Genomic DNA, 12,761 nt, shown 5'->3' with positions numbered 1-12,761 from the left:
CTCGGTCACAGCGCACTGCCGTAACATCCCGCACGCCCCGGAGAGCTGCCGCGCATGGGCGGCTTTGGTCGGCATGTTCCTTTCCGCAGAGCTTCAGCAGCTGCGGTCAGTAGCAGAACCTCCCTCTATATCTGAACCTTGCGCAGAGGTTTCACGATCCAACCTCGTGTTGCAGCACTGAGGTCCTTTCAAACTGTGCAGGAGTGTCAGTGAGTTGTAAAAAGGCGCTGTGCAGCACAGCCTTTTGGCATCTCCTTGTAATTCTATCGTTGTGGAGGACTTGTTTGGATGATCTAGTTTTAATGTCATAATGATACATTCACCGTAACACATCTAAAAATAGCAGTTGTGTAACAGTCCAATCATGGAAGAACAGGCCTGAAGGAACCCGAGGTCGTGTTGTCCGTCGGTCGACCTGAAGGCAGCATCAATGTGTCTTCGTTTGCTGCAGACAAATGTCTAGTTTGTTCTTCGGAACCTCCAGGGAGGTTCCTCGGCCTGTGTGGTCTGTGTCAGTGCTGCATTAGCTTTTCTTCAAATCACTTTTTCCTGAATCATTGCTGTAATTTAAGCTTGTTTGTTTATTTTTCCTATCTGCCGTGGACATGGAAATCAGAGTCTCCCTTTGTAGCAGCGTCTTACGTATTTTAAAACTGTTATCTGCCCTCTTCTGTCTTATCTTCTCCAGACTAAACAGCCTTATTTCTTGCAATCTTGCCTCATAGATCATGTTTTCTAAACCTCTGATCATTCTCATCACTCTCCTTTGGACTCTTCTGGTTGGTTCACATGTTTTTTTTGAAGGGCAGTGATCAAAAACTGGAAGCAATACTCCCGCTGAGGCCTTTCTGGGGCTGAATAGGATGGAAGGATTCTCACAGGCTCCACTGTTTGCCCGGGACAAGAATTTTTCACAGCACATGACATTCTTGTCTTGTGTTCTTCTTGTGATCTACTAAAGCTCCAGATTATTTTTTTTTCCTGCAGAACTGATACCTAATCAGTTATTACATTGTTCAGTTTTTTGTGCATAAGAAACAACCTCATTTTAATTGATCTTTCAGACCGTACTGCTGTACCAGAATTCATGAGCCTGCGGTGAAAACTAAAGATTTTTTTTTTTCATGTTTGGTGTGAGGAGTATCTTCGACTACAAATGTTTGTACTCTGTTGCATGTTTTCATAACGGAACTAGCAGCCCATATAGGAGAGTACGTTCACTGAGCTAATAGATTCTTCTGTGCTTCTTATTAGTCTTTTGGGTGATTCAGATGGTTCGTCCTCTCATTGTTTGTATGACTGATGGTGACAAGTGAGTCAATCAAAGACTCTGCAAATTTTAACACTGAGACAAAATCATTATTTAGAAACTGTCATACTTGCAGTTTTCAGATGTCAATCAAAATGACTTAGAAATGAATTAGAATTACAGCACTGTGAAAAAACCAGTCTTTTACAGACTGAATAATCTTCAATTGAAATAATAACTCAGTATAAATGTGCTTTGCTCTCTGTAGTAGCTGACTCTCTATTGTGAGTGATTCATGGATGAGGTCCAGTAGCATCAGCTATTCAGCTGTTTTTGCTCTCAATAGCTGCCCATTTTTTCTTGTTAGTATTTCTGTATTCCTGATGTCCTTACACATTTCTCAAGCTGTGGAACATGGATCTGTTCCTTTGAGTTCAGTAGAAAATAGGTATTTTGAGAACAGTGGTACCATTTGGATTAGACATCATCTGCATTCAGCTCTTACACTGCATTGCAGCAAAAGATATGTTATCTTAAAACACTGGTGTCATTACTGGCCGTGCAAAAAATCAGTCTAAAATAAGTCCTGCTGTACTCATGTAATCCATGTAGTGAAGGTGCACACTTAAAGTAATTTTGCTGAAGCTGGAACTTGCAATCTAAGCTGCAGACTACCAAGCTGATGTGTTCCTCAGCAAAACCACAGATAATCATTGCCATAGGCTCCCAAAACCATTCACTCACTGTCTGCAAGAAAAGGAGGATTTTTTTCCAGTTACTCTTTCTCTCTCTCAAAATTTTACAAAGCTTGCTAGTGATGGCTCAGATTGCAACACTGCTCGAGAGAAATGCTAGCTTTAGATGACTCACACCCACAACAATAAAAAATTCTAGTGTAATTCAAGACAGCTGACTACAGACTTGAATCATACATCAATACTTAGCTGTATTTTTTTCATTTTATTGCTTCAAAGTTAAAATTGGGTTGCTAGTACTGCCCTGCACAGGGCAACATTCTGGAAGGGGCCATTGCAGCTCTGGTATGAACTTTGCATGGCTGATGCCACGAAAAAATATAAGGGAATGTCAGGGCAAGAAGAGAAGAAAATAATTCAGTGAAGAAGGAGGCAGTGTTTTAAGATGATGAATCCTGTTTCCCTGCTAGGTGTTGGTCTCAGTCTGTTATAACTTTTCCCAAATGCCTTATCTAAATTAGGTTTCCTTTTTTCTTTTGGTTCAGTAAGTTCTTTGCAATCTTGCCATATTAGCTTCTGCCAGAATTTCCTCTGTGAATGATGCAGACTTCTGAAAAATCTTTGTCTTAAAACAGATTGTTATGATGGAATCCCTCATTTCTTCAAATCCTTTTAGTTCCGTCACTGTATTCTATTGCAGTGTCCCAGTCTTATACGGCAACTACTGCTCGTTAGAAGCGGCCCAGACTATACTATAAACTTTAATCACTTAAAGAATACACCATGGGACAGGCTTTCTATGTGTTACCTCAGCAATTCTGTACTTTGGACTTGCTGTTCAGCTTGGCTCTGTGGGCCTCTGCCGTGAAGAGTACAGGAGGGAGTTAGTTCATGGCAGCACATCTAATAGTGAAGGAGGAGTGACTCTTTGGTGTTTCCTAAGGAAATTAATTATTACTGATTTGTTGTGAATGCTTGTTTTTTAAAAAGTGGACTAAGATCCCGCTAACCTCTTTTGCAGAGACAACCTGGAAATTTGCCAGTGGTAACAACTTTTAGTCACCTCACTGCAAAGGCAGTTTCTCCTGTGTTTATGGAAAGATCTTGCTCAATTGTTTTGTAGTATATTGGTGACTTCCATTCAGATAATGTATAAGCAGTTAATCCATGTATGTGCGTATTAGAAAACTCACATTCCCCACAAAGCAAGGTCAGCCTATGGAATTCACCAAAAGAAATATTAAATCTTGCTAAAATTTTAACAATGTCCAGAAGTGGATTAGTTATATACCAAAATAAAACAAAAAGTCCAAACAAAAAACTCAGAAGAGCTAGAAATTGTGATGTTTCAAGGAATAAGACATCTGCTAATCAAACAGGTTGTTGGAAGCAGTTTCACAAGCAGGTTATTCCAGAATTGTTGTTTGGAAGATCTTCTGTGTCTTTGGCAGAAGCATTTAACTTGAGCCAGTCTTAGGATGAGGATACTGGGCTGTTTGGACCAGTGATCCAACTAGAGATGACAATTTCCAATGTCCTTGCCAAATAAGCTCATGAACAGCTGCAAGCCACACTCAGTGCATAAATGTGAGGAATGTAGTCAAGGTGGGCAGAACTTTGCATTAGCGTTTTATCCTGAGCTAAGCTGGGTGTTGCTCAGGTAAAAGCTATGCAGTTTGTCCCCTGCAATGTATCTGTTCCCCAAATTATGCCCTTTTATTTAATGTGTGATCCTCATGCTTAATGCTTTGAGAAAGAAAAGAGGAATTAATTCCAAGCTAACCTAAACTAAGTTAGTGTTGCTGTGTTTGCTGTTTTCAGGAAATTACTACAATCAAGGAGAGATTCGTAAGAAAGAACTGGAACAGAGTTGTTTTCTTCTGGGGATTCCTGCTTCCAATGTAACAGTTGTTGATCACAGGTAACTCGTATTCATTTATAGCATAATTTCATTGCAGTTTTTAAATAGAGGGTGAAGTTCACTTTAAAGTTCAGTGAAAGCTTATTGTGTAATTCTAAAAAGTCTTGAGGAATCTCAAATAAAGACCATATTAGATATTTTTGTTAACTCCTAACATAAATCTAATTAATGCAGAAGACAATTAAGTGTATAATGGGGATCAAAATCCTCAGGTTAAGCTCTCTGGATACAGCATTTAGAATAATGATGACTATACTTGTTGGGATCTGGCACAGTGTGTTTGAGCAGCAGTATCACATTTTGTTGACGCTTGTTGCAGTGTTATACAATTACAAATTCTCTGAATTGCCTGTGGCAGGTTTTTCTGTAGGCTAGTCTTTACAAGGTTAGTGTGGAATTCTTTTATATTTGTAATCTGGTTTAGTCCTGGCTAAAGACAAAAGTGAATTGCACTATTAAAGACAGTCCATAATAACATGACAGCAAGATTCTTTCAAATTAAGCCATACAAGATTTCTGTTTTCCTAAGGTGTGATGTTGTTTTCTTTTAGTTGGTAAAGCTGACACTTCTTTGTTTTGGGATAAATTCAGGAACTCTCTTCTGGGGAAGTGATTTAACACTTTGAATCAGTGAAACTCAGAACTAACATTGTAAAGGCCTCTTAAATTGCCTGATCACTGTCTATCTGGGGTTGATAGGAGCTGAACTAGATACTGATTGCTAGGAAACATGGTGTAAGTGGTTCTTTCAGTTGTAAACAACTGTCATACAATCCATAAAGAATATTTTTGTTTATGAAAAAAAACTTTAATAGCAACGTATTGATTTAAAGCCACATCAACTAGAAAAGTCAGAGTTGAAAAAAAATCTGGCTCCAGGCAGGCTCTTTTCCCATGAACATATTTTCCCTTGAGCTAAGGCAACAGAAACCACAGTCCAGAATATGAATCTTCTGGAGTTCTTTGCTTTTTTTAGCTTTAGGTTTCTCTCCAAGTTTTCAGCTCAGTTACAAAAACAGCATAGGAGTTGTTTTTCCTTTGGAATGAGAAGAGATGTTTCCGTTCACTTCTCGTGAACTGGTTTTGGATAACTTCAAGTTTTGTAGTACAATCATATGACAATGCCCAAAATATTTTGGGGAGGGATAAGGAAAAAAGCTGCTAAGCTTTGCTAAGCATAAGGTCTGCTTAATGAACCATCATTTGAAATTAGCACAGAGCCCAGAAGGCTACTGGCCTTTCATCTTGTAACACAATGTAAGGTTGGTTAGTATGTGATACAAGTTTCCCGATGCTGCTCAGTCATCCCCTAGTGTAGGCAGTTCAGAGGACTGCATTTTGCAAGTAATACTTTGGTTTGCTCTCTAGGAAAGTGAGGGCCATTTCAAAGAAATAGCTTGGATCGTGCCTCTCTATTACTTTCATTATTAGTATTACACATATCTATGTAAGTAATGACTGATATGTGATTTCCCCCAGTGAATGCAGTGCCTGAAAAGACAGATCCATCCCATTGCCCAGAGCTTCTGGGCATGGACTAGAAGGTACAACGTTGTTCTAAGAAACAGGTTTAGATTTGTGGTCTTTATCTCTGAGGTTAAATTGCTATGAGATAACCATCAAATTGTCTAACTTTGTTGTGCATTCAGGGAGTTAACTGAAGTGAGGTTCTTGCTGAATTTTGCTCAGAGCTTCTTTACACAGTGAAGTTAAGTGTGTTTAGAGTGCATTATTTACTCTGCAATAACTCACCATGTGGATGCTCTTTATAAAAAACATCTGTGGATGAGGTGTTAACAAAATGGTAGAAGATCAGGAATAATTTCTAGATGACACTGAATTTTTAGAGTAGCTGATTTTGAGAGTACTATTTTCCAGTGGTTTAGACAATACCCTGGGACTCAGGGTTCTTGAAACTTACTCAAAGTTGCTGGATTCCTTAAGGTCAGTAGCTTTCCTATGCCTCTGTTATGACTTCTGTAATTTACAGATTATACAAAAATATTTGCCAGTATGGCATGATGTGAAACTTGCCAAACTAATACGTTATCTACCACTAGATTTCCATGTAAATTCATGTATATGGAATACAGTTCAGGAGGCTGTTCCTCTTTAGAATTTTGTCTTCCGTAGGCACTGTTTAAGATCAGAGCCCTTTGGCTTTTTTTCTTCCTTTCCTAACTCTTCAGAAGATAATTTTCCATCAATGTAAAGAACTAGCACATTGCTTAAGGACTGCTGTTGGCATGCTGCCCATCTAACATGTCTTATACAAACACTGGATGCTTTACATTATCCAAGCTGCAGATTTGTATTTTAGTAAGGAAAGCCCAAAGGATTGCTAGGTCTGGATCTGCTCCAGCCATTGTAGTGTGGAGCTGAGTCATGCTGCTTCCTCTTTCTTTGCGTGATCTACAAGCGAGTGAGTAGAATTTGCAAGATGTAAAAGGGGAGATATATCTGAAAAGCAAGGTGATTGACTTGCTCTGTAATCTCACTTGGCCAAGCAGGTATAAAATCAACATGACATTTTGCATTGCGTGTGAACTTGTAAAGAGAAAGCTTCAGTCAGTCAGCCTATGATGAAATCTGTGTTAAAGACCAAATCCTTATTAAGCAGTCCCTTGCCTTAAACAATAACTCTCTCGGGTATAGCCAGGATTCCTAGGACAGGACTAGTTCAGTCTCTATCAGACAACTGCTTTGCACTTGTTCTTCTGCAGGTGTTTGATGTTGTCACTGTGTTTTTTACCTCAGTTGAAGACAACTTAAATGTTCTGCACAAATATGGTCCCAGACTGTACCCACATTTCAGCCCTAGAGATTTGAGGTCCACATGAATCTCCTGCAGAACAGTTCTTTGCTGTAGAGGGCATGTCCAGGAGAGGAAAGGGGCATGCATGGCCGTGCAGCACCCAGTTACGGCAGGTGAGCAGACAGGCACGCAGACAGCCTGTTCTAGATTATTTTAGATTAGAGCACTGGACTCTTCCTACTTGTGAATAGTACAGGTCATGCACCAGATTTGCAGAGGTGTCCCCTGAGTTGGCATGTAATTATCATAGCTCCAACAGTGAACAGCTGCTTTTAAGGGAGAAAAGTTTTAGTGTCCACTTTTGTTACCCTTCCCACACTAGGATTAATAAGTGGAACAGCCCAGCTCAGAACTAGGACTTGTGTGGTTCAAAGGTAATTTCTGCACTGTCACAATTATTCCTGCTGCTGGGGTAGCAAAAGAATGAGGTCTGAAACTCATGTAAGATAAAAGTGACTTCATTAATTATACAAATGGTAATGTAAACTGTGCTTTTGGTGTATTTTAATCATCTTATGTGCTGCAACAATGGATTTGCTTGTAGCTATACAAATGAGAGATCATTTGGTTCATCTTGTTGTGCCATGATAACAGCTTAATTATCAGAAAGACTGGTATAGTTCTACAGATCTGCAGTGAAGGTAAAATGAGCATAGCTAAAATATGAGTGGTATAGATACTTCTAATGCAAACACAGACTAACTCAACTGAAAAATCTACTACAATGATACGTCTAAAGTAGTAGATAAATCAGATGCTAGAGGTTTCTGTGGTGGCAGAAGGGTCTAATTTATAAAGCATTTGGCTGCACCGCAAACAAAAAGGTACATCCATTTTCACCAAAAGTTCTGTTGTGCTTTATGCATGTGTTAGACTTTGCTGCCAGATTAATGTTTAAATTGTTCTGGTAATCTATGGGCAAATGATCCACTTAAAGGACATGAGTACTCGCTGAGCAGGACAGAGCTCCCTCTATCTTGAGAACGAGTCTGAGTAACTGATTTGCACTTCAGATGCGTGGCAAAGACAAGGTTCGGCTTAGCAAGAGGAGAGCTTGTAAATAAGTAAAAAGTGAATCCTGTATTTTCATAAAACACAGACATGCTTTCTCTTCCCTTCTCTTTAGAATACGCAGAGATGAATACTTCAGTAACAATGTGAAGAGAAAAAATGTTTGTGTAAGTGCTGCTTTGGGTGCTGTTCTTTGATGTGGCACTGCTACATGTTTTCTTGGTTGTTACTCTCTGGTCTTGAGAACATAGTGAGATGAAGGTGCTCTAGTCTCCAAAACCAGTTATCAGGTTATGAGTCATTGCCATGGTTTTGGACTTGTAAATGTACTTTGTTGGGAAATTACTTGTAGCTGAGAAAGCTATCTGTAAGTAATTAATCTGTAAATACGTGCTCCTGAACTTAGAAAGCTCTCTCTCATGGTATATGGAAAACCAGGAGTAGTATCTAATTGATCTGTATTAAGAGTTAGTTAAGCTCCCATTAACACTGGGCACATCTGCCGATGCTCTTGCTGTCTACTAGTCTGTAACATTACACATAAATAGGAGATGTTTTCTAAGCTGTTTTCACTTTCTGAAGAGAATAAGTAAAAAGAAAGCCCAAATTATTCTTTTTTTCTAATATCTGGTTTGGGTTCATGGAAAGGTAAATATCAGGCATTTTACTGCAGCTTCTGAAGCTTTTGTGCATGGTTGTACTGGACAGAAAGTAAAACTGACTAATTGCATCTTTAATATGACAGAAAATATTTGGCCCAAGTTTGCACTGCAAAGAAAATAATAGCCGAGATTTGTGTAAACTAGAAAATTTTCCATTCACAGTACAAAGGCTTACTGCAAATGTTACATCTGTTTCCAAGTTTCCATGGAAATAGCACTCCATTGACTTTTTTTGTTGTTATTATTTCACTGAAGTCCAAGAGGGCTCTGATTAGACGATGCACAGGAGAGACGACATCTGCCCATGCAGAATCACAGGCTGTCTGCAAGTTTTTATGAGGCTGCAGAGAGGTTCAAATTCTTTTTTTTTTTTTTTTTCCTTTTGTTTTTTCATATATTCTTTGCTATTGGGCTTGGTTTTTTCCCCTACAAGGTAAATAGGCTTTATTGCACTTCCTCATGTTTGATTTCTAACAAACTTCCTTCCACGGGCTCCCCATGTCAGAGAAGTGAGTCTGTAAGGTCATGGGAAAAATATGTCCTTAAATAAATAGTGTGTGTGCCTGATTATGATGATCAGAAAGATAAAAACACTCAGGCCCTTCAGAGAATGAAATATGTAACTGGAAATTTGAACCTTTTTATTAGAATTTAGAAATATATCTACGGTTAAGAAGTATATCCCATTGATCAAGTTTGGTTTTACTGTACTTAAGTGGTTTGTTGATGCCTTTATTCATTTGAATGCAGGGTGCTGAGTACATGAAAGCTCAAGATGCAAGCTATATAGTGACAACATGTACTGCAATTAGGAAAGCTTGCCTGAAAACTGAGGGCACCATGACAAGTGCAGAGATAAAATCCTGGCCTTGGTCAAGTCCGGTGGCAAAGCTATCAGTGATTTCATACCAGTTTCTGACTCGCTCATTTGTGGACCTGTGTCATCTTGTTGAATGGGATTTTTTAAAAATGTATTTATCTTATGTGTGTCTGATCAGAAAGGTGATATATTCCCTGATGTTTCCTCTTTCCCTGTTCTCCTATTTCATATTTTAGGATCAGTATTTAATAGCTTTAATTCTGCTGAAAAAATTGTGGTAATTAGTTACATTTTGTCTTCCTAAGTCCCTTGTCGTGTTATACTTTGACATTTTATTGCTAATTCTAAAGAGCTAATCTATGTGCTGATTAAAACTGCTGCCATGCTTTATTCTAGAAGACCTGCATATTTCAGTAGTGAGTGATGGGATTCTCTTCATCTAACTTACCACAGCAATGCTGTATAGGTCTTTATTTTTTGCAGAATTTTCTTTAATTAAGAATGGCATCTGTGGGACCAGAAAATCTTAGATGTAAATTGGTCACACATTCAGTGTGTATTACAGGGAAATCAACCTACATCTTTTGAATCAAACATACTCATAATCATCCTGAATACTAACATGCTTTACCATTACAAGAAGCCATGAAGCCTTTGTCAGTCAGGTGGGTGTCTTGATGTTTATGTAATCACTGTAGCCAAATGTCACTTCTTTTTAGTATAGTTCTTGAAATTTAGATTGTTTTCTTTCTGAGAAGACAATAAAATATTTGGCCACCTATTTTTATTTACATTTCTAATAAACAGATAATCTTTCCAAAATGCTCACCACATGGCAACTCATGCTGGTATTTTAGGACATCAGAACACTTTATAAAAAGGATTATATCGAAGTCTGCCTTCTGGCTTCTGCTTTTATAACTGTTGCTCTATGCAATAATTTAAGACTAAATTCTTCTGAGGACTGAGATGTCTCTTAGCTCGCCAGAAAGCTGCTTTCTAAAACAAAGGCTTGTATTGCAGTAAGTTAGGATTAGCTATTTTGTCCTAAGTTAGATATTTTCCTCAATAAGGAAATCTGCCCTTTTGCTTCCCTGGGGTGTCTGTGAACCAGGTCCTTTCTCAGCTTTCCAGCATAATTAACTTCCTTGCTGTACAAAAAGGGGGAAGGGTCTGTGGTGAAAGGGAAATGATCCTTTCAGTGCTAAGGGGGCATGTCCCCCAGATTACCTCTGTAGAGCAATGAGCAATGGTCCTTTTAAAAACATTCAAGGATTCTCCTTCAGATGTCAACAGAGACCTGTCAAACCACATCAGTGAAGTCACAGCAGGGTTTGATTAAGAGCAGGAGTCTGGCCAGAGAAGCCAAGGGCTCTGAATAAATGCAGGGGGAACTGAAGGAGTACTGCTAAAGGACAAAATGTCTTTATGGAAATCAAATCAAAATACTAAGCATTGATATTTTTACTTTTAATGCTCAAGATTATTTTAGCAGAATAAAAAATATGAAATACTGATCTCAAAACATGAAAGATGAGAATAAGGATCCCAGCCATCCCTCAAAGTGGATGCAAGTTTGGTTCAACTTAAAACAAATCAGCACTGGTCAGCTGATAGTAACAAAAGAAATAAGGCTGTGCAATAATAGCTGTGTTTCGGGAGTCTGGGAACAGTGGCTAGGGCTGAAGACAGGGAAGTGCACTAGAAAAGGGAAGTCCACTAGAATTCATATTTTCTTTGTTCTTTCTTAGTTCATACCTTCAGAAATGCCTTTTACTATTCATTCATTAATGGCTTTTAAAAGTTCTCCACATATGTTAAAGACAGGCATCTTCTTTGGAGCAAAGAAAGCTTCAATGACCCACCCTGAATTTGTGGATGGTTCATGTCCCGGCTTTGCCGTCTCCTGGTAACACAAAGAGATATGCTGACTAGAGTGATTCTGTAACTAGACCACGTGTGTCCATGCAGAAGGAAGTGTCTTTGGGTTTGCTGGTTTTCAGTATAAAATTCAGAGTTTCATATTAAAATATTTTGAGTGGACTTTCTTCGTGATGCTAGTAAGCTATAGAAACATACAGTCATTAGATTAAAGCTATTTTCCACAGTTATACCCAGGAATCCCCTTTTAAACGTGACAAACTATAGCAACTATTTATTTTGCTAGTTACATAGTGGAACAATGCAGTGTGTTTTGCCAACAGACACCCTGAGGAACTAATGGAGAATGACAGGCGTTTCCCCTTTGCCCTTGAAAGGTTCCCTGCTTTGATAGCCCAGCAACATCTCTGTTAGTCACTCATTTTAACCTGCAGCTGCAAATGTCTTGCTGTTCATTGTAGGCAGACTGAGGTCTTTTATCAGAGAAGAGAAAATGGTCAACTCTTTTCCTTAAAGAGTAACAGTTATATCAAATAATCACAGTAAGTTAAATCAAAGAGGAGGAGCAAACAGAAAAAATCTAGCAGGGATTCAGCTAAAGCTTTTGAATCTCTCTATTCCTCCCAGCTTACTCAGGGAAAATATATTCCTATTTGTACTGGGAACACTCTTAAAAGCCTTCTCGCAATAATGGATTGGGCGTTAACGGCTTGTTCACAAGAACAGTGTGGTTTCTTTGTGTGTTCTCATAATCTTATTTTAATTGTAGCTACAGTACAAAATGTGGAGTGCCTCAGTTAAAATAAAGCTGTGAGATCTGAGGCTGTGACAAGGTTTGGAAACATCATACAGTTGCATCTGCAATGGACTTGCATTTTCTGCATGTTAGGTAATTACTGTACTGGAAAACAGAGGAAGGGGATTTGCAGCATCTCTTGGTCAAATTCTTTTTTGGGATTCAGTTTAGAGAAGTGCAGTTACATCAATTCCTGTTTTTCCTAAAGGTCAGGATCCTAGGTGTACTAGGTAGCTCCTGCAGGTAGTGTGTATCTGTCCTCACACTTCAGTTGGAGGTAATTGCAGTAACTTGCCCCCAGGTTGCCCCAGTCTTTGTGAGACAAGAAGTTTCAATGTGTCCAGGGGCCTCATGACATTAAAACCAGTTGTTGGTTTATTCCTGTTCCCTTCATCTAACTGCTAGTTCAGACAATCACTAGAAAATTTATGGAATAATCAATATCTGAGCCTTGGGAGCAAGGCCTTTATTGGGCTCATTAAGGACAGAATGTTTCCAATTACAAGGCATAGTGTTAAAGGCTGTCGGACCACTTTAAATGCCATGATATGCTGTCTTGCTGAATGCCAGCAATATAATCCTCATTTCTTGAGTTTGTTTTCAAAATTCCTATTGAAGTCAGAAGGCATCTCCTATGCTGGCAGGTAGTAAGAGAACATAGGAAGCAGTGCATACAGTGCCTGAGGGATAAGTGGGAAGCATCCCCTCCTATGGCAGACTCAAAAGGTTGTACTGGTGAGCTACAGAAGTAGCTGTAGGGTGTCCTTGGGGTGAAGGAAATTCCTGAGAATTTTGCCTTCCCCTAAAAATAATTGCAGGGCATTCAGTGGGGACCTTTTGGCTCTTTTATAGAAGATGTCAGGATAGGAAAAAAAAATTGCTTTGTGGACATTGTGCCTGAGTAGTAAAAG

General features: G+C 38.9%; 1 protein-coding gene across 2 annotated transcripts in view; it reads left to right on the top strand.

Annotated features, from left to right (window-relative positions):
* The window catches only part of PIGL (phosphatidylinositol glycan anchor biosynthesis class L), a 61,171-nt gene that overhangs the window by 712 nt on the left and 47,698 nt on the right, over positions 1 to 12,761 (top strand). For both annotated transcript variants that reach the window (XM_075771224.1, XM_075771223.1), the window contains exon 2: positions 3,766 to 3,865. In XM_075771224.1, coding sequence (XP_075627339.1) covers positions 3,766 to 3,865 — 100 coding nt within the window. The remainder of the gene's footprint in view (positions 1 to 3,765; positions 3,866 to 12,761) is intronic.

The sequence above is a fragment of the Balearica regulorum genome, chromosome 19 (genome assembly GCF_011004875.1).
Source record: "Balearica regulorum gibbericeps isolate bBalReg1 chromosome 19, bBalReg1.pri, whole genome shotgun sequence".
NCBI lineage: Eukaryota > Metazoa > Chordata > Aves > Gruiformes > Gruidae > Balearica > Balearica regulorum.
The sequence above is the reverse complement of the archived record's forward strand: the minus strand, read 5'-3'. Positions and strand labels throughout refer to the sequence as shown.